Here is a 26,657-nt window from a genome sequence, read left to right as displayed (position 1 = left end):
AATCCTTGAATCTCCATTCAAGCTATGCTGCTGCAATGTGTCAAAGCTGGCCTGAAACACAGCATGCCAGTGTCTGAGAAGAAAGATGACGAGTGTCTGATACTTTGCAACACTACATTTCTACATGAGCAATGGGCAAATGCTAGGAGGGAATATGCAGGATTGCGGGTGGGCAGTGGTTGTGGAGGCAGTGCGACAAGGCAGGACATCTCACTGGGTTACTGGCAGGGAAGGTGTATCTACAAGGATGTGAAGAAAGCAAGGGCAGAGGGTGCAGCCTGTGAAGCTGCTGTTTGCTCACTGAGTACTCTGGTAACCCATCGTAGCTGGATTATTCTGCTCCATGCCTGGATGAGTAATAAACCAGTAATGGTGTACTGAAATGATACCTTTTTCTTTGCCAGTTCAAGGTAGCAGTTGTGTCTTGTAAGTGTAGAGACTGTTGTTGGCATCTTAAGCATGGTACCTAAGCTCTGTGTTAAGCATCTGCCTCATGCTGTCCTTTTTAGCTTTGACATGTGAGAGCGCTGTTCTGGAGAAAAGCAGGTGACGAGGAAGTTATGGATGCTGTAATTGTGTGATGTCTGAAAATGTTTTTGTCCTTTGCAATCATAGGTCAAGATAAAAGCCCTAAAGCTACAGGGCAAATTTCAGAGACAATAAAGTTCAGTGGAAAAACGGACATAGAATTATTTGCAGGGAAACTAGGGGTAAAACCAGGCAATCTTGAAAAGGAGATCAGCATGATGTTGCAATGTGTAGCTAAAAAAAGTGAATGTAGTAACTCTTATCTTGAATGTAGTGCCTGCAGCTTGCTTTGTAGGACTTGGAAAAAGCCTTAAAAAAGTAAAACACTTCAACCAGAGGAAGCAGAGGAGGGAAGCCGCTTCCCAGGAGGATTTCCACCTTGCCTGGGAGCTCACAAGAAGAAAAAGAAATAACCTTAAGCCCTCCCAGTCTAAGGCTTTGTCACTGTACAGGGCAGAGTAAGAAGTTTGCAGATTTAGCATCTTAAATTTTTTAAAGTGCTACTCACTGAGATTTGTTAAAGATGAGATTTCTCGAGTTGCTTCCATCTTCAGTCAACATTCCCTGTATTTGAATCACTAATGTGATTGAAGGAGTAGCAAGGTGTGAGTGAGTACCCTTCAGATTGGGCTGGTGCCCGGTAGTGACATGAAAAACCTTCTCAACAAACTATCTAATTTCCCCAAATCGCAGTTTACACAGTCTGCAAAGTCAAAGTAAGTGGGAGGGCAGGGATGGATTTCTAGCTCAAGGAAACCCTTCTCCTTCCCCACTAGAGAGCTAAGACCCAAGCTCAGCTTCGGAAGACAAAAATGCAGGGCATTGCAGCGTGAAGCACATTGAGGTGCTTGAACAAAAGCTCTGAAGAGAGGAGGGTGTTTCTGTTTCCAGTGACTTGTCTAGTGTTCTGCCTAGTGGAAGCACGTGTGATGTTAGCAGTAAGTTTGAATGTAATTCCAGACTTCTGGAATTGCTGACTTCTTCCAATATCATCAGCTCTTTTGTTGATTTCTGTGCTTTTCTCGCTGTTGGCTCAGTTTGGGTTTTGTGCTTCTGTTTCGTAGTCGACCTTTTGCTGCTGCTTAGAAAACCCTCCCTAGTCCTCTGGAGGTGCAGTTTTATGAGAGTGAGTCAGTTTAACCGGCCTCGTGCTCCGAGCAGGGTTATTCTGTGAACCCATGCACTCCCATCAGGCTCTGAGCCAGAACGAGCATTTGCCAGACCTCTCTGTGAGCTTCTTAACTCATTGACCTGGCAGAAATCTAACAATGTAAGATTAAAAGAAAATAAAAAGCAGCCAGATAATTTCCTGCCAGATCAGTGAGTTAAAGCTGCTTATGGAAGAGATCAACAACTGCCAGAGCTGGCAGAGAGACCTGCTTTTAACAGCAGTTGGCCACTTGGTTAGCTCAGGTAGGTAGGAAAGTGCAGCCGGGGGTTGCGAGCTCCGGCTGCTTTGGCACTTGCCTAACACTTCCATGAGTTTGCTGCACTTTGCTGTTTCAGCCGTGTGCGCTGCCAGTTGCTACCTGCAGCCTCATCCAAAAGTTGCCAGTTTTGTTAAAGGACTCATTAACAGCTGTGAACTTGGAGAATGCTAAAATGACAGCCACTGCTATGGCTGCACAACACGTCCTGCTGGAGTACAAAACAGGACTTTGCCCAGGTTAGCAGAGCAGCCCGGAGAGCCAAGAAGATGGGCAAGGGGCAGAGCCTGGTGGTTTCTCAGAGACTCAGGAGATGGAGGCTATGCCCAGGCTTCCTTGCGCACCTTTGCTGCAAGGGCAGGCAGGCAGCCCTGCTGCGTGGACCCAGACTTGCTTTGCACACGTGGACTTGTTGTTTCCTACCTGCGCAGGACGCCTTGGCCCACAGTCCCCTCCTAAGGGGGAGGGCACCAGGTGAGCATCAGGCTGGATAACCTCACCTGCCTTATTCTCTTGCCTGCATCTAGCGCAGCAAGTCACTCTGCTTCGTAGGTGCTCCAGCTTCTCCATGTGTACAATGCAACAGCTGCATGCAAGTAAAACCCAGCCCGTTTCTGAGGATGAGGGCTGTCTGAGGTGTCTTTTTATTCTTCAAAGCCAGGCTGGAGAAGGCTTCAGGCTACCTTGGGTGATTTTGCTGTGGCAGCTTGCTCCTGTTGCCATGCTTCTGGGAGAAGGGGAAAGGCTGTGAGGCCCCCAAAAAGAAGTACAGCTGGGGGGAGGAGGGTCTTTCACTGCAAGAGCTAAATCACTCTGGCCCTCAGCCAGCCCTTGGGAGTGCCCAGAAAGGAGGGACGAGATGAATTTCTGATGTGCTGCAAGCCAGGTACTCTCACCTGTCCTGTATTTGGTCTAGTCACTTTAGAGTTACTGGAAAAAAATGTTTTTGAGGTTGTAATGTCCTGTCTTCAGGCTGAACCATAAGGCTATTCCCTAAGCAGATTTTTTTTTTTTAATATCAGGAAAATAATTGGTGCTTTTTACAGTGTCTATAAGTCAGAGCATGTCTTTCATTTCTGTAGACGATAGAAAGGACTTAAAGATGACGTTGTGTACCCAGCCATGCTGCCATCTCCGCAGCTTTTCCAAAGTCTGTAGTTATCTCAGATCAGTGTGTGTCTAAATGTGTTTGCAGCTATTTTAGTTAAACTCAGATGACTTCATGGGCACTTCTGTGTTTGTCGTTGTGAGGTTGTGGGTTCTGTTTCTGCACTGGATGAGTATTGGAGAGGTACCCAGAGACCTCATGGTCCCCTTGCTCTCTTATGCAAGGCACAGTGCAAAAAGCCCTCAATGTTTTGCTTGGGAAAAGGTGCGTAGTTTTGCTGGCAAATCACCAAACAGGTCATGAAACTGCTCCACTGGTACCCAGCTGGAAACAAGCATAACCTCCTGTATCTTTGCCAGCTGCTGGAGGAGCCTATGGGTGGTTTACTATCACATTAGCAAACCTGGTAGCAGGGAAAAAAGTTTTTGGTTAAGGCAGAGTGTTCAGCCTTCCCTGGGGTGGCGGGTCAGGGCTTGTGGGCCAAGCTGCAGCAAACCTCAATGCAGCAGTGTAGTCAAGATCTGATGGGCTCGTGGAGAAATGGCCGAGGTGGGTCTGCAGTAGACAGGCAGCCCAGGAGAGTGATCTGTATCTTTCATTTTTAATGCTGTTGAAGGGAAAAGCTGCCACCTGCTCCCCTGTGGATGGGTCTAACCTCCCAGGCAACCAGTGACTGGATTTGCAGAGCTTGGGTCTCTTTGTTGTCCCAGCCATCTGCCTGCTCTGTGTTATGCTGTTTCTGGTTCGTGGTTCCCAGGGGAAACCATGTACTGCTGCCAGCCTCTTGGACATTGCTGTGTCCCCTCACACCAGCTTGCTTGTGGACAGGACTTTCTCAGGGGTGTGGGCTGGAGGCACACTGAAAAGACTTCTGGGCTGGTGGGTTGCAGGGAGAGGAATGGCAGCTGGGGAGCAAAGCTTGGCTGTGGGAGTGGACCTGGCTTCATGATTTGACGAACCCCTAGAGACAGATGGACACGTGATACCCAGCTTCTGCTACAGTGCAGGAATGTCACGAAAGACCATTGAAATGAGATCTTGGTCACAGAAAGGCACAGCCCACACCTTTCACGTGTCTATACAAAAGCAACCTGCTTTTGACAGTAGTTGGAAAGAGGTCTGACAGGGTTGCAGACTGCAGCAGCTTTACTAAGCCACCAGCTGTGGGTAGGAGAGCAGCATTAAAATGTGGATGATGCCCTTGCTGCTGGCCCTCAGAGTTCCTTGAAGTGCAGGCAGCACACGTTAACACTGAGGCTCCTTCTCTTTCTGCAGGAACATGACATTGAGACAGCTTTTGGAGTGGTCCATGTCACCATGAGGGGTACACCCAAGGGAAACAGACCTGTCATCCTCACATATCATGACATTGGCCTCAACCGTAAGCCCTTGCATTCCCAGGACCCTGAAAAAGTGGTTGTTTATGGTATTTGCTTTTGAATGTGGGGACCAGTAGGATTGGCCTGGAGCTAAGATGGGACAGGTCATTCCAGGGTAAAAAGATAAAGGTCTGCAGGAGAGAGAACATGTGGCACACCCCTGTCCATTCCAACAGCCCTTAAAAGGTAGGGCCAAGGAGGAAATAGGTCCACCCACCACACTTAGTGCTTTATCTGACTTGTTGCACTGTGTGATAGAGCTGCCGCAAGGCATCCGTTCCCTAGGTGCTGGGCAGGTGAGCAAGTCCCTTCTACAAGGCTGCAGAAGTAGTGTAATCTTTGTATTGGGCTCAGTTGCTCTTTCCACCTGTCTTCCCACCCAGCAGGTATTATGTTCACACAGGTGCTCCTCAGTATGTACTGTGAGTACCCAAGTGCTGCAAGGCCCTGTTTTCCTGGGCATGCATGCTGGGGTGTCATTTGTCTGCCTGCCCTCTGGTCATGGCCGTTACTTCACTAGGACTTGCTGCTGCATTGCAGTCAGTGGGGCACAGCAGCATGCATCTCCCAGCACCCACTACCCCGCAGACTCAGCAGCGGGGTGGGCTCATGCAGGCATGTGCCATGGTGTTTGGAGGGTGGGTTGGAATAAAACTTCAGGAAATGTCTCATTTCTTTTTTTTGTTGTTGCAGACAAATCCTGTTTTAATGCATTCTTTAACTTTGAAGACATGCAAGAGATCACTCAGCATTTTGCTGTGTGCCATGTGGATGCACCAGGCCAACAGGAAGGAGCCCCCCCGTTCCCATCTGGGTAAGAGCTCTGCAGACACCCTTGTTCTAGATGTGGTCTGGACTGCAGTCTGGACTGAGGTAGCACCCAGTTTAAGCCAACTGGGACTGCCAGGCTGAGTGTAGTGGGAGGCAGCTTTCAGGAGCAGAGGAAAAGAGAACATGAGGCGGCTTCCCAAGGGGCATTCAGGGAGCTCTCGTATTACTGAGGCACGGGTCAAGCCCTTGCTAGTGGTGACCTCTGGTATCAGCTCTCTGGCTTGAGCATGAGCCCAGCACACTGCAGCCTAGCTTGTGTTCCTTGCTTTGTCTGTCCATCCTCCCACAGAAGTCTGACTGCCCCAAAAAACCACAGCTCTGCGTGTCTTGCTCTGAGGGATGGGATCCATGCAGTTGTCTGGACTATACAGTATCATTGCAAAATAATCACCTATGCACATGTCTGTTGGATGTTCCGTGTCTCTCCTACCTTGGGTAGAACTGGAAGGTAACCTCTGTCAGGCTGTATTTGGAGGTGCTTCGATTTCAGTCTCTCTTGGTTTTCAGGTACCAGTATCCCAGTATGGATGAACTGGCTGAAATGCTGCCCACTGTTCTGATGCACCTGAAGTAAGTCTCTGAAAGGAAACAGGGTGAGCCAGCTGTATACAGCCATTCCAGCACCTACCTCTATCTCTGCTTGCAACATGTGATATGCTCACTGAGTTGTCCCAAGAGGCTTGAGCATCTTCTGACCTGTGTAACCCTGTCTGGTTCTTATGCTGGGAACATTGTCTGCCACATGAGACAATTTATGGCTGCTGCATCATTGCTGGATTATTTTGAAAATGAACCATAAGCAAGCAGCTGGATGCAGAGAGGGGAAAGGCTTTGCCTCTAGGGATGCTTCAGCTGTGAACTTAAATTAGTCTTGCTGATTGTGAAATGCCTATATTTCAGCCTGAAAAGCTTCATTGGGATTGGACTGGGAGCTGGCGCTTATGTCCTCAGCAGGTGTGCAGTAAGTATCTCTTCATTTTCTTGTGATTTATATGAGCTGTGGTCTTCCACTGATCAAACAGACCATTTGTGGGGCACCAGCAAAGTAGCAGTAATTACAGTAGACCTGCAGGGAGCCGTGTGAGAGCTACTTCGCATTCAGATGGTTAAATCAGAGCAGCCAAGGCTACTCTGAAGCTACTCCAGATGTGGAAAGATGATAATGTGATGTCTTTGAGTCAACAGAGTCCATCTTGGCTGCTAAGAATATCCAGCCTCATGTCTTCACAAAGACTGGCTGCATTACTGCATGCTGTTTTCATTGTCTGTGACACCAAAAAATTGATTTGGTGATGTGCTGTGAACCAGTGCTAATGAGGAATGTGCTTTTTCACTGGAAGGAAGTAGGTTTTGCACTCCACCCTTTGACAAGAGAGTGCTAGCTTTATCTTGGTACTTACTTCTATGTTTCTCTCTAGCTGAGTGTTTATAAGCATGTGAAATCAGTGGACATAGTTTAGCAGCCCAGGAATTTGCCTGAGTCTTTCAGAGATAGCATTAAAAAAAACACAGAAATATCACATTCTCAGTAAAGGTTGCTTCAAGTTGTTCTGTGCAGAGAGTTGCCAATGATTTAGGCCACTTACTGCTTCTTAAAGCCACTTTACTATGCAGCTGCCCCTCCTACAAGAAGTTCTTTGCTTACCATTTCCTCCAGTCAGGGTTAAGCCTGGGGCAGTGTGAGGCACTGGTGTTTGCTCTGTTCCTTGCCTTGTGTATCTTGTGTAGTTTTCAGTCTTGAAAATAAGCCTTTGGCCTCAGCTCACTTAAGTGCCAGAAAGCTCTTGCCATGTTGCCTGGGTTGCAGACAGTTTCCTGCTGTGGACAGAGCTGTTTCCTTCTGCTTAACCAGTGCTAATCTGTGTAATGGAGCAGAACTGCTGTAAATTTTCAGCTGTGGATTGAGCCTAGAGCTCCAAGTTCTCTGGGTGTGTTGGATTGCTGGGTTTGTATTTGCAAGCAGTTCTGAAAGTATTTTGTATCCTTGCTCCCCACACACGCCCGTCAAGGTGAACTGCAGGGTGCTGGGGATACCAGGCTGGAGCAGGGGAAGGGGTGTCTGCGGGCTGGGGTGGGCAGTGGGGTGCCCTCTGGTGAGGCGGGTGCAGCACGAGCTTCCCAGGCCTGTGCTCAAGCTGCAGGAGCTTGTGGGGCCTCGGCACCAACTCCTGTGCCACTTGCCAAATCATGCCATTTTGCCACATCTCCACTGGGAGACTACCTTTTCCTTGAGGAGTGGAAGGGAGGTACTCTTCCGGCACAGAAGTTTCTCCAGGTCCTTCCTGGAGGTGCCAGACTGGAGCAGAGAGCGCCACTGCTCACAGCCTTGTAATACACAGGAGCCTGAGCAGGACCTGTGGCAGCACCAAAGGCACGGGTCACCAGAAGACACTGCTGAGGCCTGCTCAGGCTGCAGGCGCTGTGTGAGCAGTCAGTCCTTCAAGTATCAACTGCTGAATTGGGTAAGGTCTAGCTGGGAGCCAGCTTTGGGCCAGGCTCTGAAAAGCTGACTGCCCGGCACGGAAGAAGCTCCCCACTTAGTCTTCATTTTACTCTTGTCTTGCAAGAAGCTTTCCAGCTGCTGCACCTGCCATTGACCGACGTGTGGGCTGAATCTGAGTGTGCCTGTGCTCTCTTCCCACAGCTCAGCCACCCCGACCTGGTGGAGGGACTCGTTCTTATTAATGTTGATCCATGTGCAAAGGGCTGGATTGACTGGGCAGCATCCAAGGTGAGTTTCTCCTTCCCCTGCACATCTCTTCTGCACAGTGCTTAATGAACAGCGTGTAGAATAAGAAAAAAAAAAGACAGAGTACAGGAATTTGTCAGTTTATGGCAAAAACTCTACAATCTCTTTTCTGTCCCTGCTGCCTTCTGGGTCTGTGTGTAGTACGGCCTCTACTGTAGGAGCAGGGGTGGGTGTGATTGTATGTGAATGAGAAATCCTGGTAAACTGCTTGGAGAAGAGTGGCTATTGAGCGCTCAGCTTTCCTCTGATTTAGTACTCATGCTTGCAGGCTTCATTTGGCTGAGGTTGAATGGATCTTGTAATTATTCTGTTATTCAGGCCACTTGCAGTTATTCAGGGTGCCAAGTTTCTGGACAGCTGTGTGTTTTGTGTGCACAGGGTTCTTTGGATCCTTGCACGCCCATCCCAAGCCTCAGGCATTTGTTTCGTTTATCACTTGAATAGTTTCTCTGTTACTTTCTTTACTCTGATTACTCTCCCTCCTCATTCATGGTCACTCTTCAGTTTTCAGGCTGGACAACCAACATAGTGGATATTGTCTTGGCGCATCATTTTGGCCACGTAAGTACCCAGCAGGTGTTAATATTGCCCATGCAACTGTACATGGAGCTATAACTTCTGTACATACCTACTCTGAAATAGCTCTAGTCCATCAAATAAGGGTTGCCACAGACAGTATTATCTTCTCTGTGTGGCAAGCTTACATCAGGGCTTCACATGCTGCAGGGAGCACATGTATCCTCATGCTTGCCCTAACTGTCTCCAGATTCCAGACATGTTAAGGAAGTAGTGTCCCACACACTAGTGCTAGAGTTCCTGTCTTTGTGGTGCCCAGGCAACTGTCTGCAGAAACAAGTGGCCTCTGGTTCTGTGTAGCTAGCATGGAAGCATTTGGGATGTGGGTAGAGCACAGATCAGCTGGGAAATGACAGTCAGATATTGTATGTGTCCAGATGTTGAACTGCTGCATTCTGCTCTTCGACTTCGACTTCCCTTTCAGTTTCAGCAGAGGTAAACCAGCCCCTCCTGAAAACTTTGGATACAGTAATGCCTTCTGCTAGGGATTTGCTGGCTCCCAACCAGCAAGCTTACTGGGCAACTGAAAGGGTCTGTGCCTGAAGCACACTATATATGACATGTAGCAGATCAGTGCCTGGCCTGGAGCCCTCCTGCAACAGCACACATCAGCACAGGAAGGAGTCGTGTAGCTTCCTCCTGCTTAGAGTACATGCTGTTCTCACCCTGCTTTCAGGCCCCTTCATTATATGTAGTGCTTCCTTGCATTCCCTTTTCCCTCTTTCTCTCTCTAGTTCTCATTGGAATGCAGTTTCTTCATAGAACTGGGTGCTGGGATTAAATTTTCCTTTTGTCCCAGTCTTGACTGGGGCTTACCTATAGAGCTTTGCTTCTTTAAAGTTAAGTGGAAGACCGTCCTAAAACAGTGTGATTTGTATCTGTATAAGCATTACTGAAGGTCGGGAGCTAATTTATCCCATCTCAGGATACCTTTGTACTCCTGCAGCAGCACTTGCACTGCCATTTGTGAAAGTGTGGTCACATTACCAAAGCGTGGCACTTAACAGTCGTGTCACAGAAACATTTAACATAGCCTAGGTACGAATGCAGTCTGGAGTTGCTGCCCTCTCTGTTGTTGTTCACAGGGGCATGATGTGTATGGAGGCAGTTTAATGCTTCCGTATTTTTATGAGTAGTGTTTCTTTACATGTGAAAAAGATGATGTTTCCTGTCTTTAAATTCTTCTGCTTTTGTACAGGAGGAACTGCAGGCAAATCTAGATTTGATCCAAACGTACAGGCTTCATATCGCACAGGACATTAACCAAGATAACCTTCAGCTGTTTCTCACCTCATACAACAGGTACAGGATACCTTTTTGCCTGCTATGTTGCTCCCATAGCTCCCATGCTGAGTAGATTTGCTGCCGTATGTATTATTGGATATTATGTCATATGAACCTCTGTCCTAAGCCTAGTCTTCAGCCCTTATCCTGAGCCAAGCTCAGCCTCATGCCTGGATGACCCTTTTACGCCTCAGTAGATCATCTCTCTAGGTACACAGCAAGCTTGCCATGAGAGCATGGATCTTGTTTTCCGGCAGTTACTACTGGGGCTCCTGCTCATGGTGTGACATGGGGAGTGATAACCTGTTGCCTGGGTGCTGGAGCCAGCATTCCTGATTGGATTTTGTATGCTCCCACAAAAATCAGTTTCCTCTGCTGATTTGATGGAGAATTGTTCTGTTTTGTCTTTCAGTCGCAGAGACCTGGAAATTGAGAGACCAGTTCTTGGCATCAATGAAAATACTACAAAAACACTCAAGTAAGTTGCTCTGAATCAGCCTGTATCAGTTTAGTGTGCAGTCCCTTCAGCAGAAAAGCCGTTGCTGCTTCTCAGCAAGAACCCCACGAGGCCAAGTGCTGGGAAGACTGTTCAGACTGTCCCAGGCTTTGGTGCAGTGCTGCCAGCTAGAGTGGGGCAGAGAGGTGTCTAGAAGCCCTTTCATTAAGAACTCACTGAGATTCTCCATAAGGCAGGGTCAGAGGAATAAGTGTATCCACCCAGCAGTCACTGCATTTGCTGAGCTGTTAGTTTGGTGGTTTCGCATGAAAAATTAGGGAAGCAGGTTTTTGTTTGTTGCCACTGACTGCCTGTCTCCACCTTGCCAAAAAAAGGTTACCTGCGCAATTCTCCCAGAGATGGCTGTGGGTTCTGAATGCAGAGAATGCAGTGGTGCTTTCCTACCTTGGCAGTGACTCTTTCACCTGGGAGAGGATAGTGTGTGCAGGGTACAGCTGAGAGGGGACAGACACTGGAGAACTGGTGATAATCAGCACAGGGGGAGTATAAGTAAATTTTCAGATTCCAAGCAAGAAAGCAAAAGGGGCAAATTGCCTTCAATGTGTAGAGCACATGAAGCCTGTGAATTGCAGTCCTGAGGCAGGATGTCTGGGCTGGGCTAGAGACTGCTGCCTTCGCTCTGCCGTGACTGAATGGCCTTCCGCTCCTGCCAGTCCCAGGAATGTTTTAGACATCCACCGCCAAACCCTCTAGATCTTGGCTATCCTGAAAGAGGTGTATTTCCCTGCTTGGTCTCCAGGCAAAGCCAATCATGCTGCTCTCTGTCGTGCAGGCAGCTGTAAGTCACAGAGCACTCTCTGTCCATTCAAATGACTCACAGGGATCTGCAGACCCTTAAAATATTTCTTGTGGAGGTTTGGATCTCTGTGCCAGTAGACTTGCATATAGATCCTGTGTCTCCTTAGAGGTGGTACTCCACTGACTGAGGTCTGTTGCTCACAGCCTCTCTAGTCTAATTTTGGTCATCTAATCAACACACAAAAGTAGGGCCTCTAGCCACCCCTTTCTTACCTTGATCTGTAAATGAATAGTGTAAATTCACAGCCGCTTGGTCAGTGACCTCCTATGTATGTTTTACACATGGAATGTTAATCATTATTCTAGAGTTACAATGCATATAAAAATGGATATGAAGGCACAGATTTGCCAACAGAGGCTTTGGTGTAATGACATTTTTCAATATATTCCCCCACGTCTTTTGTGTTTCCTTCTAAAACCCAAACCAAATTACAGCGCTGAGCAGTAGCCAGCCTCAGAAGAGTTAAACTCTGCTGGATGTGGTTATTCTTAAATTTCTAGCAGACATGCATTTCAGAGAGCATGCTCCCTTTTACAGCCTGGGGTGGTGTTTCTTCCAGCCCTAGGCACATCTTTTAATATGTGTGCAACAGTAGTGGTAGTTGGTGCGCATGGAGGGGACAGCATGGGTGCATGTGCAAGCCCTGGAGGATATTCTGATGCAACAAAATGCCATGATGTGGTTGGAGGTAGGGATTTTGCTGGCTGAGTGTTGTTAACATTTCATGGGGCTGTTGGTTCACAGAGCTCAACCTTCTTAGAAATCCCTTAGATGCCCTGAGTAATACCTCTCTGTTTTGGGGTTTGACCAGGTGCCCTGCCTTGCTAGTGGTTGGTGACAACTCACCTGCTGTGGAAGCAGTGGTATGTATATGTGAAGTCTTTCCTCTGATGACATTAGCCCCACAAATCACTTAGCAAACCTGCCTCACCCAGCAGTGCTTTCACCTTGCCCAGAGCTACTCACAGAAAGTGGCTCTTTGTCCCAAGCTCTTTTCTAGTCCCCCAGTTATTGAGACCTGTCAGCCACTAGTGGGAGAGCCAAGGCTCAGGAGGCTTAATGGCCCTGCAGGGCAGCTCTAAGGTGAGGATGGCAGGATCTGAATAAGAGTCCTTGTGCCCAAGCATCTTGGTCAACAAGCAATGCAGAGAGCCCCGTTCAGGAACATGCGTCTTTCCCTGAGCTCTGCCAGGCTGCTGCCTGGAGTTCAGTTCAAGTCATGAATTACTGTTCTCTTGCTGTTGTACTGAGGCTACCTGGGGTTTAAAAATAAGCAGTGTGACTCCCAGTTCCTGTGGTGGGGAGTCACACAGAGCTCTGCAAAAGCACTGTATGATAGGGAAGGCAACACTTCAGAAGCATCACGTTACTGTTGTTCTCTGGAGACATCTATAACCCACTTCCCTCCCAGCACAGCTATAAATGGGACACAGCTCAGTGCAGCACGGCTGTGGTGGACGTTGTGGGGAAACCAGGGGGTTGCGAACAAAAGAAATTGTCCTAAGAAACCATGGAAGAGTGTAGGAGTCTTCTAAAAGAGTAATTTGGACCTAGGAACTGTGTGGAGAACTTGTGCAGGCATTTTTCTGGTCATAGCTTGTTGCCTTTTCATCAGGCTATCTGGTCTGGAAGTCTGAGACATTCTTCAAGTTTTGACTTTACTAGGATAACATGCCTGAGGATTCTCATTGCTTCCTAGCTCCAGCTGGGCAACAGGATAGGGTCTTCTAGATCTTGGCTTGCATATCTGGTTGCCCAGGTTCCCACCTCATAATAACCTCCCCTGCTGGGGTTGCTTTTCCTGTAGGGCCCCCTTTTTGCAGCAGCCTTACAAAGAAGAGGTGGCCGTGGCCTCCTGGTCTGGCCAGGGGATCTCCCTCCACTCTGCACCACACAGAAGTCTCCTTCCCTCCCAGTCTTGCTGTGAGAATCCAGAAGATGCTCCAGGGTTTCATGGCGCATCCCCAAAACCAGGGGATGATTTCCCTTGTACTCACGGCCCTATCTCTCAGAACAGTGACATTCTGTCACCACAACATCCCCTTGGATGAGAACACCTGCCTTTCCTCTCTGCATCTTTCATTCATTGCTCTCTTCCTCCATGCTCTCTGCTTTCTCGCTCAGCCCTTCTTGGCCCCCGAGAAGCTCCCATTGTTGAGGACAGCCACTGCCTCCGGTGCAGCTGCCCTGCATTTTACATCTGACTCTTCAAGTTTTCTGTGTGATATCATGTCCCTCTTTCCTTCTTTTATTTTAGGTTGAATGCAATTCACGTCTTGACCCAACCAAAACTACCCTTCTGAAGGTGAGTGCCACTCCAGAATCATTCCAGCCTCCACAAAGACATTATTTTTGCTGAGGCTAGCTCCACTTAGGTTTTTGCCTTTCATACATTTAGCTGTAAGAACTTTGTGGACAGTCATTCAGGGCTGTGTTCTCTCCTGCATGGAGCCGGACTTGGGAGAGGAGAGTTTGCTGGGGGACCCTGAATCCCTCCTTCATGGCCACTTCTCTGTTATCTTCAACTGGCAGGGAGGACCTGCTGAGAGTTAGCAAAGGTGCCCTGCTTCCACCCTGCTCTCTGCCACCACCAACATCACTTTTTCTAGCTTTATATCAGTCCTTCCCATCCTTACCTATGGCTCTGCAGCGTGCCAGGCAGCTGCTGTATAAAATTGTAAACTGACAGGTTTGGGAAGAGCGGCAGGAAGAGCCAGGACGGTGGAGAGTTACTCCTGGGCTTCTAGAGTATGTCGTGAGATCACTTGATAGTACGGCCTCCAAGGTGCTGGGTTCCTGCAGCAACAGACTCCCAGAAGATGTATCACCAGGCCTTGCTTCAGCTTTAGAGACAAGATGGTAGAAGCGTGCCTCATATAGCAGTGCAGCTTGGTGCCATCAGCCCCGGTAGGGTGGGCAGTGCCGGCGTGGTTCTGGGGTTGTCCTCCTGGGGTGGGAAGGATGGTTCAACCTCCCTTGTTTTCTGTTGCAGATGGCTGACTGTGGGGGACTGCCCCAGGTGGTTCAGGTGAGAAATGCCTCTCGACTGTCCCACAGCATTTGAGTCGTACAGAGCCCCTTGCTCTGCTCGCACTAAAGCCGCGCTTTGTTTCCGCAGCCTGGCAAGCTGACTGAAGCCTTCAAGTACTTTGTGCAGGGAATGGGCTACAGTAAGTGACAAATGAAATTTTCTGTTCTGGAGCGGGGTTGTTGCGAAGGGAACTCAGCCTTTCTGGTCCATCTGAGCCCATTGGCATCTGTGTCCCCACCTTTGATTTAGTGTGGTTGCCAGGAGATCCATCCACGCTGGTGTGCTAACAAGCCTTAGCAAGCCAATGTTGTTCCCTGACCTATGTGTAATCCGCACTGCAGCTGGAGTGGTGACCCCTTTTAGGTTGCTGGTGTTGGTAAAACCTTGTAAGGCCATCTTTGTGCCAGCCCAGAAAAGCATGCTCCCAAGAACGGTAAATCCTCTGAAATCTTCTGTCTGTACCTTCTCTGGAGGGGATGGTGTTAGCAGTACAGCCTCACAGCTGTGATGGGTACACGAGAGCTCTTTCCTTCCTCCTCAGACATGCCTGTTTCTTTCAGACTCTCACCAGGGGTAAGCGATATCTCAGAATGAAACCCTCTGATGGCAGAACAGAGAGCTGGGTGACTTCTAAGACACCTGGGGCCAGGGCTAGGACTTTCCTCCTGTGGATGATGAACCTTCAAAAGCTGGAATTATGGGAGGGGTTGGTTCACGTGACTGGCTAACCACCAGCACAGCCACCGTGGCAGCTGTGACACTGCCAATGGTCTACACACGGTCAGAAGTGCTTTGCCAGCTCATGGGCGTCAGGGCTCAGAAGCAGCTGTCCTTTTCCTTAGAGCTTTGTGTAGTTGATATGAACGTAGTAGGACAATCGTGTTCTCCAAGGCCAGCCAGAAGAGCCTGGTCCTGCAGAGGAGCGTGCCATGTGAGAAGGCTCCCTCACAGCCTGAGGTCATTTCAATGTTCACACCTCTTGTGTTCCTGGTGTTGGTAAAGTTGGCAAGTGCTGACATCAGAGCAAGGACCTCAGCAGCACTTTGTCAGTCAAATCTCTTGCAAATAGGATGTGCAGCACTGGGGAAGGACGGGGGTTAATTTTCTACTAATTCTGTAGCTAGTCCCAGAATGCTTTTCCCAACTTTGGTGGGCGAGTCTGTGTTGGCACTGCTGAGTTTGGCCAGCGAGGTCTCCTCTCTCAGGGAGGAAAAGAGGGAAGCAAATCAGCAGCTTGCCATTTTCTAGAAGTAAACAAGCCAGTTCCTCAACAGCTATTTTTGTGCCTACTGCACATTGGCTAAAACAGTGGGACCTGCCTGTGCTGACACTGCAGGTGGAAGGTAGTGCCTTGCAGAAGGCTTCTAGCAGAAATCTGATGCTGTCAATGCAAGGAAAGACATGAATTTCTGTTCTGTGTCTGGAGTTACAGAGTATATCCCCATTTCCTCACCATAGGAAAATGACATCTCTGTTGAGCAGTTGTGGTGTGTACAGCGGGGCAGGTAGGGTCATCAGGTACATTGCAATTTCCAGCTAAAGGCACTGAAGAGGTCTGGCCCTGATGGATTTTTGAGTCAACTTGGTGTCTTCCTGAGATGCTCATTAGCAGCTGTTTTCACAAATATTGGGAGCTTTCAGCGCAGTGTCTGAGCTGGGAGTGGAAGGCAACGTAGCGGGGGATCCCAGGAGCAGTGCAGCTGCTAGTCACACTCCACAACTAATTGGCTCTTTCCTGTATTCATCCCTTTCCTTGTCTCGTGTTGTTTCCAGTCCCTTATGTGCAGCTCAGCCACCTAAGCACTGAGTCAGGTACCTTCAACTGTGCATCCGCCTCGGCCCAAGTCTGTGTGCTGAGTTGAATGATTCTTGGGGTGCATTGCTCTGTCTCGGCATGTCCTGCTGGCCTGCTGCGAGCTAGGCTGATCCATTGTACAACGTGTATGCTATGGTTTTTCACCTTTCATTTGTATTTTGTTGATTGTTGCATGACTCCAGCTCTGTGGTTTTCTAGAGTGATGAGACTGACTTTCAAAAGGTCATCTGTCCAACAGCTGCCTTGGTTTGCACAGACACTTGCCGTGACTGCACTTGCAAATGATCAGTTACACTTCTGTCACTTGCTCACCTTGGACCTTTTGAAATTGGGCCTTAAACATCTTGCTTGAGATGTGCAAAGACTTAATTTTGGCAGTGAAGAGTGAGTTTTCTTCCTGAGGGTATAGCTCTTTTTGTGTTTACCCAGTGACACACATCTGAGTGACTGTGATACTTGCTCTAGGAACTTCCTCCTTTTCTAAGTCACACACTTGTTCTTTTTTGCAGTGCCAGCAGCTAGTATGACCAGGCTGATGCGCTCCCGTACTCACTCCTCCTCTAGCGTGGGCTCTGGGGAGAGCATCCGCAGCCGGTCTCATACCAGCAACCATGGTGAAGGAAGTGCTGGAACCCCAGAAGGAATTGACCTCCAGGATGCACCTCAAACCATGGAAGTATCCTGTTAGGCAGGAGCCTCTCTTCTGTATTCAGACAACTTCACTTGCCCCCACTGAACCCACTCAGAATCTAGCATTTCGTCCAACATGGCATTAACTGTTCTCTCTAACTTGTGCATGCCCATCTGAGCTGCCACCTCCTTGGTAGTCTGTACTTGGCATTACTTTGGTCCTTTCTGTATGCCCTTGGCATCAGAGCCTCTTTAAAACTCGTTAACATTCCACAGTCTTATTAGTAAGTCACGTTACTGTACATGCTGATGCCATCTGTCTGTGCTGTATATCAATCCAGATGACAGCCGTTGTCTCCCCCGTTCATTTGAATATAATTTCTGTGGCTTTGTGAGGTTTAGAATTGCTTTCTAGTTGTGCTTCTGCTAAAGGACCCTTGTGGTGCAGTTGGTATGGCATCTGTGGGACGTGGGAAAGCAAGACCATGGTGATGTGAAGCTCCAGGCACTGGAGCAGGCAATGCTCTTTGGCAGTGCAGAACCCACCAGAAGGTCTTTGTGTTCCCAGGACTCTTGGCATGCCAGGCAGCCGTGAGGGAAAACAAATGGTCAGAAATACTGTCTTGGTCTCTGTATGTGTGTTGAGAAGGAGCGGTGATTTCTTACCTGAGCCTCCCAAAAGGGCAAAGCAATTAACAAGTAAACTTACACTAACTGAGGTGCACTATTAACCGAGTACAAGGGATTAAACTACAGCAGCCCTGGCTTCCAGACGGCTCCTGCTGACCCTCTACCTCTCTTGCAGAAAGGCCAGGTGCAGTTAACACCTAGTCACTATTCTACTCTGCACAGGTGAATCTTTAACATCAAATAGGTAGTAAAATGGGCAGCAGTACCCCTTGCCAAGTGGAGATCTAGAAACTCCCTGCACTGCCAGCTCTGCTTCCCACTGCTGCCAGCCCTGGGCAGGGTGCCTGCATGGGGTATTAACCCAGGCGCCGAAGACACCAGTGAATGCAAATGACCGCCAGCAGGCACACGTTCGTGTGAGTCAGGTCAGGAGTGTGAGCAGTGAATGCCTCTGTGCTGGTACTATTTACTGTCTTCGTGGAATTCACAGTTCTGCTGCCTTTTTACAGCTGGCTGGGTCACAGAGGGCAGGGGCGCACGTCTGCTGCGTGCCTGGGTCTAGCTGTTAATGGGAGAAAAGGGGTGAATGGTCAGGCTTCTCTAGGTCTTGATAGATGAGCAAAACATCCCCTCTTAACTGTTGAGCAGTCCTGACTCACTGGGAGCCAACTCCTCCAAGGGTCACGCTCATGTTCTGCTCCATTTCAGGTAGGGAATGAGATTGGGAGGCTCTGCCTGAGGGGGACTTTGTACTAGTTATTAAATAAAGCTATAATGAGTTTCATTGTTACTCTGTGTGCTCGTGGTGTTTCCTGGCACAAACCCGTGGCGGTTTTGTCAGTTTTGGTGTCTCCCACTGTGAGAGGCAAACTCCCATGGAAGGGGTAGTGCTGCCCACCTCTTGTGAGAGGCGTCCTTGCAGCCATGCAGGAGCAGCACGGCCAGGTGCCCCCGCATCCCCTGGAAGGCTGTCTAAAGGCACTGGAGAGCTGGTTTCTGTGGAAAATGCAGAAACTTCCAGCTCTGACGGAGTGGAGATTAGTCTCAGGTGCTAGGGGTGGGGCAGGGGAAGCACCACACACAAAGAAGCCAACAACAAAAAATAACCCAAATGACAGGTTTACTGCCAAACAGGCACACCACCAAGAATTGCCTCCGAACACAGGCAAGCACTAGGAGCTGCCTTCCCTGGTGAGCAGTGCTCTGCACCAGCATGTTTCACAGGTATAACACAAAGTTAACCTGTAAGCCCTTTAACAAGGCGGTTGTTGACACGAAAGGCAGAGGGCAGTTTGGAAGGCAGCGTGAGGTCTGTTTGCACGTCTGCCCCCTGCACCGCAGGTGGAGCAACACGCAGCAGTCGGTCGTTTAACACAACCGGTTTTTCATCTTCTGCTTTTCAGATCCAGCTTTTGCTCTCAGGTTTCAGACGTGTCATCTAACTGTCACAGAAAGCTAGCTGGGACTGTAGAGGTGTTAAACTGTTGGTCGCAGATCAGTCCTGGTCTTGCTGTCATGGCCACGGGGTGGACTCCTGCTGCCTTGTGCGTTGGGGAAGGTCTGCACGGGATTGGTCATTGCAGGAAGTGAGACAAAGCGTTTTCATGAATTGCAAACTGAAAGGTGAGAAATGGGAAAAATTGGCCAGTCATATTAATGAGCAAGTTGTGAAGTGACAAAGTGAGTAAACGAACAAACCTACGCTTCAGTCTGTAGAAGACAGGAGGCTGCAAAGAGACCGGGCCACCAGATACCACGAGAGGTTCAGTGCTGCGAAAGGCAAGTGCTGGGTGCAAAGCAACGTAAGCAAGAGAAGAACTGACGTCGGTGCAGCACTGTGATTTATTGCCAGCTAACTACACTGAGAAATTATTCTTCGAGTTCCCTTATGAAAATACAGCAACAGACCAAACAAAAGGCGAATACAATATTAAAATGACAATTAAATGAGTTAGAGGAAATCACTCTGCAGCAGGGCTTGGTGCGAGCTCGCCAAGTACTGTTTATGATGATGTGGAGCAGGAGAGCTCAAAACTACCAGCTGCCCATGGACAAGGAACGCAGGAGTGTAAATACATGAGGTTTTAGCAATTTGGAAGGGGGGTGGTTAAGAGGAGAGTTTTGTTGCCATGTGGTTCATAGGCATCAGCAAGGCAGGATTTGTGGTGAGGGTTGTCATATATTTTGCTACCCTGAGGATAACTGTAAAGAGTAAACTTGTTTTCACATAAGCAAGTGCTTTTCCTGGTAAAAATACAAAAATTAAGGCTAAATAGAAGTTGAGACATCAGTTAAATAAATGACAGTGTTTCTTTGGGTGACAAGAGCAATGCCAACCAAATCCCAGGGCAGACCTTGAGCTCAGGACAGGCTTCCCTGGGCTGGGATCCCGAACCACATCAGTGCTGGTCCCACTAGCTGCTGGGCTGTGAGCTGCACGCCCACTGGCGGGGCGGGACACGGCTGTGCATTCCCACACCTCGAGGGGCATCACTGAAGTTGGATTCACTCCCTTTGAAATACCAGAGTGTTTCCTACACCTCTTTTTTCCAGCTGGAGTTGGCATGCCTGGGAGGGGGTGCTCAGCCAGGGGTGGGCAGGTGGATGGAGCTGGCACTTTCCAGCTCTCCCAACCCCCTAGGACTGAATTCGCAATTGCTCAGAATCTTGGGATGAGCTCCTTCAGGGCGTGCCCAGCCCAAGCTGCCAAGCCTTTGTGTCCGTAAAAGCGTGCATCCTTTTCTTCAGCAGCATGGGGGTAAGGCTGCAGAAGGTTTCGCTGAGTCACAGGTCGACACTCGTCTCACAGCCATGGGCTGAGGTTTCTGCCAGGCAGCCGCTTGGCTGCAGTGCTGCTTGTGCTGGACGGTGCCGTACGTTACGTGGGAAAAACACAGTCCTTGCGAGAAAGCAGCTTCACTCTGCCGACCTCAGCCCCATGGCCCCACTGCGGCCACAGGCAGCACCTGCCTGGGCTGGCGCACATGGCACACTCACAGCTGGACCTGCTCCTTGGTGAAAGGAGACGGAGTCAAATGCTCCTTGGTGGTGCCAGATGATGGTGCAAGAAGTTACAGCCAAAACTTTTGCTTTGGGAGGCTTAGATCTGGTATTGGGATTTTTGCCTTGTTTTTAAGCCAGGTGGGTGGTTCAGCTGTGGGCTTAGTGTTGGGGAGAGATGCCATCCTTGGAGGGTTTTCCCAAGATGGAGCCACATCCAAGCTGTTGTAGCTGAACCCAAACAGCCACACAAGCCTCTTGTAAAAACTCTTTCCTGTGTGTTTCCACCGTCCCAGTGGTTTATGACTGGACAGTTTCAAGGGCAACCCATAAATACCTGCAGGCTGTTTAGCTGCAGCACCATTCCTGGGGCAGGTCACCGAGCAGCCGGCCCCAGGCTGGGGAGCGGTAAGCAGGGGTGGGGGTGGGGTGCAACAGTACTGCCCATCCAGGCTGTGAGCCCCACACGGCATGGCCGGGGCAGCCCAGCATGGCAGCACAGAAGCTGCTGAGCGCAAAAGCCAAGGTCTTGCCTTGGGGGGGAAGTGGGGTGGGGGTGGGGGTGCTGGTTGAGCTGAAGAGTGGTTGCTTGGAAAAAATGAAGCAGCAACATGCTTTTTTTTTTTTTTTTTTTTTTTTTTTTTTTTTTTTTTTTTGGGGGGGGGGGAGAAGTGTCCCAGGGCCGTGGCTGCTGGCACTTGGCTGGCTGGAGGCTGATGCTGGCTGGGGAGTGGTGTGGGTGTGTAGGGATTGAGCTGGGGCTGCTCCCACACCAAACCCACCTGGGCATGGAGCAGCAGGGTGCGGGGGCACTGCCTGTGCATGGCCATGCAGTATCCCACCTGCCATGCTATGGGCGCACCACCCCAAGGGCTACTCACACACCTGCCGCCCTCCTCTGCTACCCCTCCTCAAGCCCCATGCACTGACCCTAGTGCCCTGGGTGTCCTCAGGGCTTTGCTTAGGCTTGTGCCCCATACTGAGGGGCCCAGCTGAGCAACTGGCTGGCTGAGTGAAAAGAGAGAACCCTGCTCTGGGGTGCACACGTCACAGGAAACAGCAGCAGCCCACAGCCCCAGCACTCAAAAACACCGAGTCCTAGAGCAGCGGAACAAGGGTGAACCAAGCAGCTCCTGAGACGGCAGGGGTTGCGCTGCACCAGTGGGACCCTCTGCAACTGGGGTGCATGCCATGCTGGATCAGCACCTGGGGGATGAGCCCGGCTGATGCCTGCATCCCCCTGATGGTACCCACATAATGGCGACAGCAGCAAGAGGCAGGTAAGTGCAGTTGCGTCCCAGTCCCATCCCCTTCCCACAAAGGGAGAGCGCAGACTGGGGGGCATTCGGCCTCCATGCCCCCACGCTGGACTGAACCAGCTGCTTGCCAACCTTGGGGAAGTGGAAAGCCCCCAGCTGTGGCCATGGGTCCCCAGACACCCACCCCCACCCTTGGGGGGTTGTGGGGAGGTGGTTTCTTCAAACCCTGGCCCTGCCTTTCCTGGGAGCTGCTGCGCTAGCATCTCCCCATGGCAATGCCCTGCCCCGAGGCACAGCATGAATGCCAGCAACCCATGACCCTGCAGCCCAACATGGCCATGCTGTGGGGCTTGTGGCTCCATACAGGGGGGTGCCATCCCCTCTGCCCAGGGCCCCGGTGTTGCTGGTGCTAGGCCTGAGCCTCTCCTTCCCTCCCAGCTGGCGGCAGCTGAGGGCAGGGGCCAGTGGCTTGTGTTGACCCCCCCAAGGGATGGGGAGTCTGCCCAGCCGGGAGAAGCCACTCGGCATCCCCCCTGCAGTTACTGGCACCATGCAGCCCACACAGGCAGGTAAGCGCCTGGCAGCTGCCAGCATCCCCCAGCATGCACCATCCCCCTGCCCCAGCTGGGGCTGGGTGGTGCTGGGGGAGCTCTGAGCCCCTTCACCTTCCCCACAGCCCCCAGCGGCTTCCTGGCCCTGGCCCTCTGTGACTTCCCCTCCAGTGCGGGGTCAGCCGCTGTCCTGAGGATGGGGGAACAGCTCCACATCCTCTCCGAGTAAGTCCCCACACTGAGCGGGCACTACCGAGCAGTGTGCAGCCTGTGGGGCCATGATGGTGGCACCTGTCCTTGTGGGGTCCCCTTCCTGCTCCCACCAGCCTCAGCCCCTCAAGATGGCTCATTCCCCTTCCCCGCAGGGACGGGGACTGGTGGCTGGTGGCATCCAAGGTGTCTGGCAAGGAGTGCCACATCCCCAGCAGCTGCGTAGCCAAGGTCAGGCACAGGTAAATGCTGGGAAGTGTCGGTTCCAGGGTACATGGCCCTCCCGCAGAAATCCTGGCCAAACCCCAGTCACCATGCTGGGATGTCCTGCCCTTTCTCCCTGGGCCATGGAGCAGCACTGGGGCTTGGGGAGGTGGCACAGTGTGCCAGGGTGTCCCCAGGACATATGCTGCGGCACCCCAAGCTGTCCCCTCCACCCTGGCCAGGGCAGGACAGGACCTGGGGCACTGGGTGTCCCTGCACAGCCAGGAAAGGCTGTGCCAGCATCTGCTGCCTGCACAGGTGGCTGTACGAGGGTGTCAGCCGGCAGAAGGCAGAGGAGCTGCTGCTCCGGCAAGGCAACCACAGCGGGTCCTTCCTGATACGGGAGAGCCAGACCAGGCAAGGTGAGAGCCCTCAGGCCCCATCCCCCGTACTGTCTCCCAGCCATCCCCACTGGGGTGCCAAGGGCATGAGTGGGGCCCCAGCGGGGGCTGATCTTCCATTCCTCACACCTGGTGGCAACAGCCTGCCCCACAGTGGTTTCCTGGCTCCATGCTGAGCCTCTGCCACAGGGCATCAAAAGGGAAAAAAACACCAGCAGGCTTCCTGTAGCTTTTGATTAAGCAGAGGAGCAAAAAGGCTCAGCCTCTGAAATAAAACTGAGCCCCCATCACAATGAGGTGCTGAGGGGACCCCGCAAGTAGAGCCTTCTGGGTGCTGAAGTCCACGCAGCTGATGCACTAGCATGGTGCTGCGTGGCCCTGCAGCTGCCTGGGCACCGAGGGGGCTGTGGGGCTGGGGCTGGCACGACACCTGACAGTGGGAACTTGGGCACAGAGCCACAGCAGCCAGTGCTAAGAGCACATGGGACATGGCAGGCAGCTGCCCAAGGTCACCCCATGTCCTGGCAGTCCCGCATCCCCAAGTTCAGAGGTGCTCAAGGCATGGGGCTGGCACAGGGATGCTCGCAGCCATGCAGTCCCATGGGGAGGAGTACTGCTGGCCACTCCCATGGGGTGATGAAATCCCTGCTGCGGGAGAGTGCAGGGCAGTGAGGCTGAGTGGGGTGGGTGCCCACGGCAGCCCGGCCACACACCCCTCGCCCCACGCCCCGGCAGGCTGCTATTCGCTATCGGTGCGCCGCAGCGAGCGTGCCGCCTGGGACTTGGTGACACACTACCGCATCCACCGCCTGGAAAACGGCTGGCTCTACATCTCACCCCGGCTCACCTTCCCCAACCTGCACGACCTGGTGGACCACTACTCTGGTAACACCCCACCAGCCCTGCCAGTCTGGGTGTGTGGGGGGGAACGTTCTGCACCCTGCAGGGAGGGAGGGAGGGAGGGGGGAAGGTGCCCCCGGGCTTGGGGTGCAGGTGGGGGCACCCTGCTGACCCTGCCGGCTCCCTGCCCAGAGTTCGGAGAGGGGCTGTGCTGCCCACTCAGGGAGCCCTGTGCCCTGGAAGGGGTGAGGGCGGCCCCAGTCCCTGCCCTGCCTGCTGTTGTGAAGAAGCCATCACTCAACTGGGACAAGATCGACAGGTAGGGACAGCTGGAGAAGGGGCTGGGGCTCCCCTCGCCGCCCCGCCAGACATTTGGACGTCTGGGGGCTGCCCAGCGACCGCCCCATCCGCCCTCATGCAGCTCCCTCCTGTTGTCGGAGTCTACATCCCCGCTGGAAGAGAAGGAGGAGGACTCTCCCATCAGCCTGGGCCTGCGGGAAGCCATCAGCTCCTACCTCCTCCTGACAGAGACCGCTGCCCCTGAGCTCGGCCCTGCAAAGAAGGGGGCGAAGAGCAGCTGAGGGCAGGGTGCTGCTTGGCTGCAGCCCCGGGGCAGATGCCCGGCTCTCGCTGCAGCGTTCATCTGGTTTCAGCCACGATCATTCATCGATGCTGTGGGAGCTGGGGGCCACTGACCTGGAGACAGGACAGCTGAGACCAAGGTGGGAACAGGCACGCACGGATGCTAGAGGAAGGGGCTGCCTGAGGGCCCCTCCTCCCCAAAGCCAGGCACTTTGGGATGTGATATTTGAGCACCCCAAGCAGCACCCAGCACCCATGGGAGAAGAAAGTAGAGGCTGTACATCGAAGGAGCCCGGCCTGCCCCGTGGGCTGCAACAGGGCCCTGCTCCATCTGTGCTCCCACAGCAGCAGGGAAATGGGATGCAAATGCCCAAGAAGCTGAAACCTGGCCCAGGTAGGGGAAGAGCTGATGCAGCCCAGATGCCTCAACTTCATGCACAAACTTTTTAGGGGTGGGGTGTCCATGCAGGACTGGGCCTGTGACGCAGACCCTTGTGCTCTCACCCACTCGTAACTCAACGCGTCTGCTTTTTGGGACCAGCAGAACAGCAGCCAGGAGGAAACCAGCCTCATACTGCATCCGAAGTAGCTGATTTTTAAACCTTTTAACATATGGATTGTACTGGGTTTAAGGTCAATAAAACAGGATCCTGCTAGACATGCAGCAATACCATTTATAATCTTAATTAAAGGACTTCTCATTCACAGTTGAGGGACTGTGAATAAATTGTGAACTGCCAGCTGCAACCGCAGGGCAGGTTTCCACCCACCACAGCCTGGCGGGGGGGGAGGGGGTTTTGCTCCTGACACGGCCTTTGCCTCGGGCCCTGGCACCAGCTTTCCCCAACCTGGGGTGAGCTGACAGTCGGGGGTCAAGTCTGGTCCTCGGCCAACTCACTTAGGGCAAATTAATGAGCCCTAGAGGTTTAAAAATGTTTAACATCACAACTGCTGTTCTAGGAGCAATGGAGAAGGAAATGGGTCCAGGCCAGGACTAGATGATCCAAAAACACAGAATGCAAATACTCTTTGTCCAACCCCAATCTAAGCTACACCTTTGGGCTAGAGGGAGCCTTAAAAGCAGCACAAATACCTCAGAACAGCAACATGCCTGAGCCTTCACTTTCAACAGCCTCTTACCAGCAAAGCATGGCCTGGGGAAAGTGCCTGAAGCTCCCACTGTGGTGAAAACTGGTGCAGAAGCAATTTTGCTGCTGGGTGACATACTTTCCTTTCTTTCCTCTGCACCTAGAGGCTGGTGCAGCAGGAACCCCCTTAGCTGCAGGTTTCCTGCCTCTGACATGCTCGAATCTCCTCTTCATTTTCATGTCTGATGAGCTTGCTCTTGCAAACCCACTGCTGCTTTCTCATTTCCTTCCACACAGCAGCCCAGAGCTTCACACACTTGCTCAGCCGTCAGCCTCGAGCCTGTGTCTTCGGCACAGAACACCGGTCAGGGTTTATCCCTCAGCCTTGACCTTGCCCAGCAGCCGCAGCCAGCTGAGCCTGCTGCTGTCACCCCTGGGACCCCCAAGGCAGGTCAGGGGGGTTTTCTTCCTTTATTTTTGCCATTAACCCACATTGTGTGAACAAAGGCCAGCTCCTGGGCCTCCTTCCTCCACCTCCAACCTGGATGCTGGTTGTTGGATGCTCTCACACCACAGTGATGGTTCTACCTCAGACCAGAGGCAGCCACCATCAAGAAACTGCTTCTGATATTTATATCCTGGTGACTGGTAAGATGGGAAATACCTGGCTGGAAAGCTGATTTGAATCCTTTGGATCCCAATACCAGCAGCCTCCAAGCTCTCCTCATTCCCAGCTCCAAGAGCTCCTTTTTCTGGGCATGCTTCACTTGTGTTGGGAAACACCTTTATAAACCCCAGAACAGCGGTGGCACCCCAGGCAGCAGAGGCAACTGCTGGGGGGGATCCCAGGGTGCCCAGCATGGGGTGCTGCCACCCCTGCTCCCTGCCTCCTACTGTTAGACACCACAGCCCCAGTTCACATCACAGGCACAAAGCCAGATGCCAAAGCAGGTTTTTAACAGCCGAAAGAGGCAGAGGGCGGGTCCCAGCATCACCCCCCGGCAGCAGCTCTTGCCCCAGACGGGAGAGCGGCGGGGAGCGGCAGGGGCTGCAGGGCTGCTGTCTCAGGCAGGGCAGAACTAGGACACCAAAGGCTGTGATGGGACAGAACAAGCCCTGAGGAGACAGGGTAGCAGAGGGCTCACCAGCTGCCTCAGCCGCCCAAGGGTGGGCGGCCGTGGAGACCCAGCAGGGACAGAGGTGCACCAGAGGTGCTT

At 51.6% G+C, this 26,657-nt stretch overlaps 2 protein-coding genes across 4 annotated transcripts in view; both read left to right on the top strand.

Annotated features, from left to right (window-relative positions):
* NDRG3 (NDRG family member 3) overlaps positions 1–18,095 on the top strand; it is a 68,974-nt gene extending 50,879 nt beyond the window's left edge. For all 3 annotated transcript variants that reach the window (XM_075108598.1, XM_075108597.1, XM_075108599.1), the window contains 13 exons: positions 4,339–4,444; positions 5,136–5,256; positions 5,781–5,843; positions 6,174–6,234; positions 7,918–8,004; positions 8,527–8,583; positions 9,797–9,900; positions 10,295–10,360; positions 12,010–12,061; positions 13,456–13,503; positions 14,191–14,226; positions 14,317–14,368; positions 16,555–18,095. In XM_075108598.1, the coding sequence (XP_074964699.1) occupies positions 4,339–4,444; positions 5,136–5,256; positions 5,781–5,843; positions 6,174–6,234; positions 7,918–8,004; positions 8,527–8,583; positions 9,797–9,900; positions 10,295–10,360; positions 12,010–12,061; positions 13,456–13,503; positions 14,191–14,226; positions 14,317–14,368; positions 16,555–16,733 (1,032 nt within the window). In that variant the 3' untranslated portion in view covers positions 16,734–18,095. The remainder of the gene's footprint in view (positions 1–4,338; positions 4,445–5,135; positions 5,257–5,780; positions 5,844–6,173; positions 6,235–7,917; positions 8,005–8,526; positions 8,584–9,796; positions 9,901–10,294; positions 10,361–12,009; positions 12,062–13,455; positions 13,504–14,190; positions 14,227–14,316; positions 14,369–16,554) is intronic.
* A 3,305-nt stretch (positions 18,096–21,400) lies between these two features.
* Positions 21,401–25,009, top strand: SLA2 (Src like adaptor 2). Its single transcript, XM_075108913.1, has 8 exons — positions 21,401–21,585; positions 22,003–22,133; positions 22,241–22,340; positions 22,481–22,567; positions 22,848–22,951; positions 23,666–23,815; positions 23,963–24,089; positions 24,192–25,009. The coding sequence occupies exons 2-8, from the start codon at positions 22,055–22,057 to the stop codon at positions 24,349–24,351; spliced, it is 807 nt and encodes a 268-aa protein (XP_074965014.1). The 5' UTR covers positions 21,401–21,585; positions 22,003–22,054; the 3' UTR covers positions 24,352–25,009.
* Positions 25,010–26,657: the final 1,648 nt, after the last annotated feature.

The sequence above is a fragment of the Phalacrocorax aristotelis genome, chromosome 13 (genome assembly GCF_949628215.1).
Source record: "Phalacrocorax aristotelis chromosome 13, bGulAri2.1, whole genome shotgun sequence".
Taxonomy (NCBI): Eukaryota; Metazoa; Chordata; class Aves; order Suliformes; family Phalacrocoracidae; genus Phalacrocorax; species Phalacrocorax aristotelis.
Note: the sequence above shows the minus strand (reverse complement) of the source record. Positions and strands in the feature narration are given on the sequence as shown.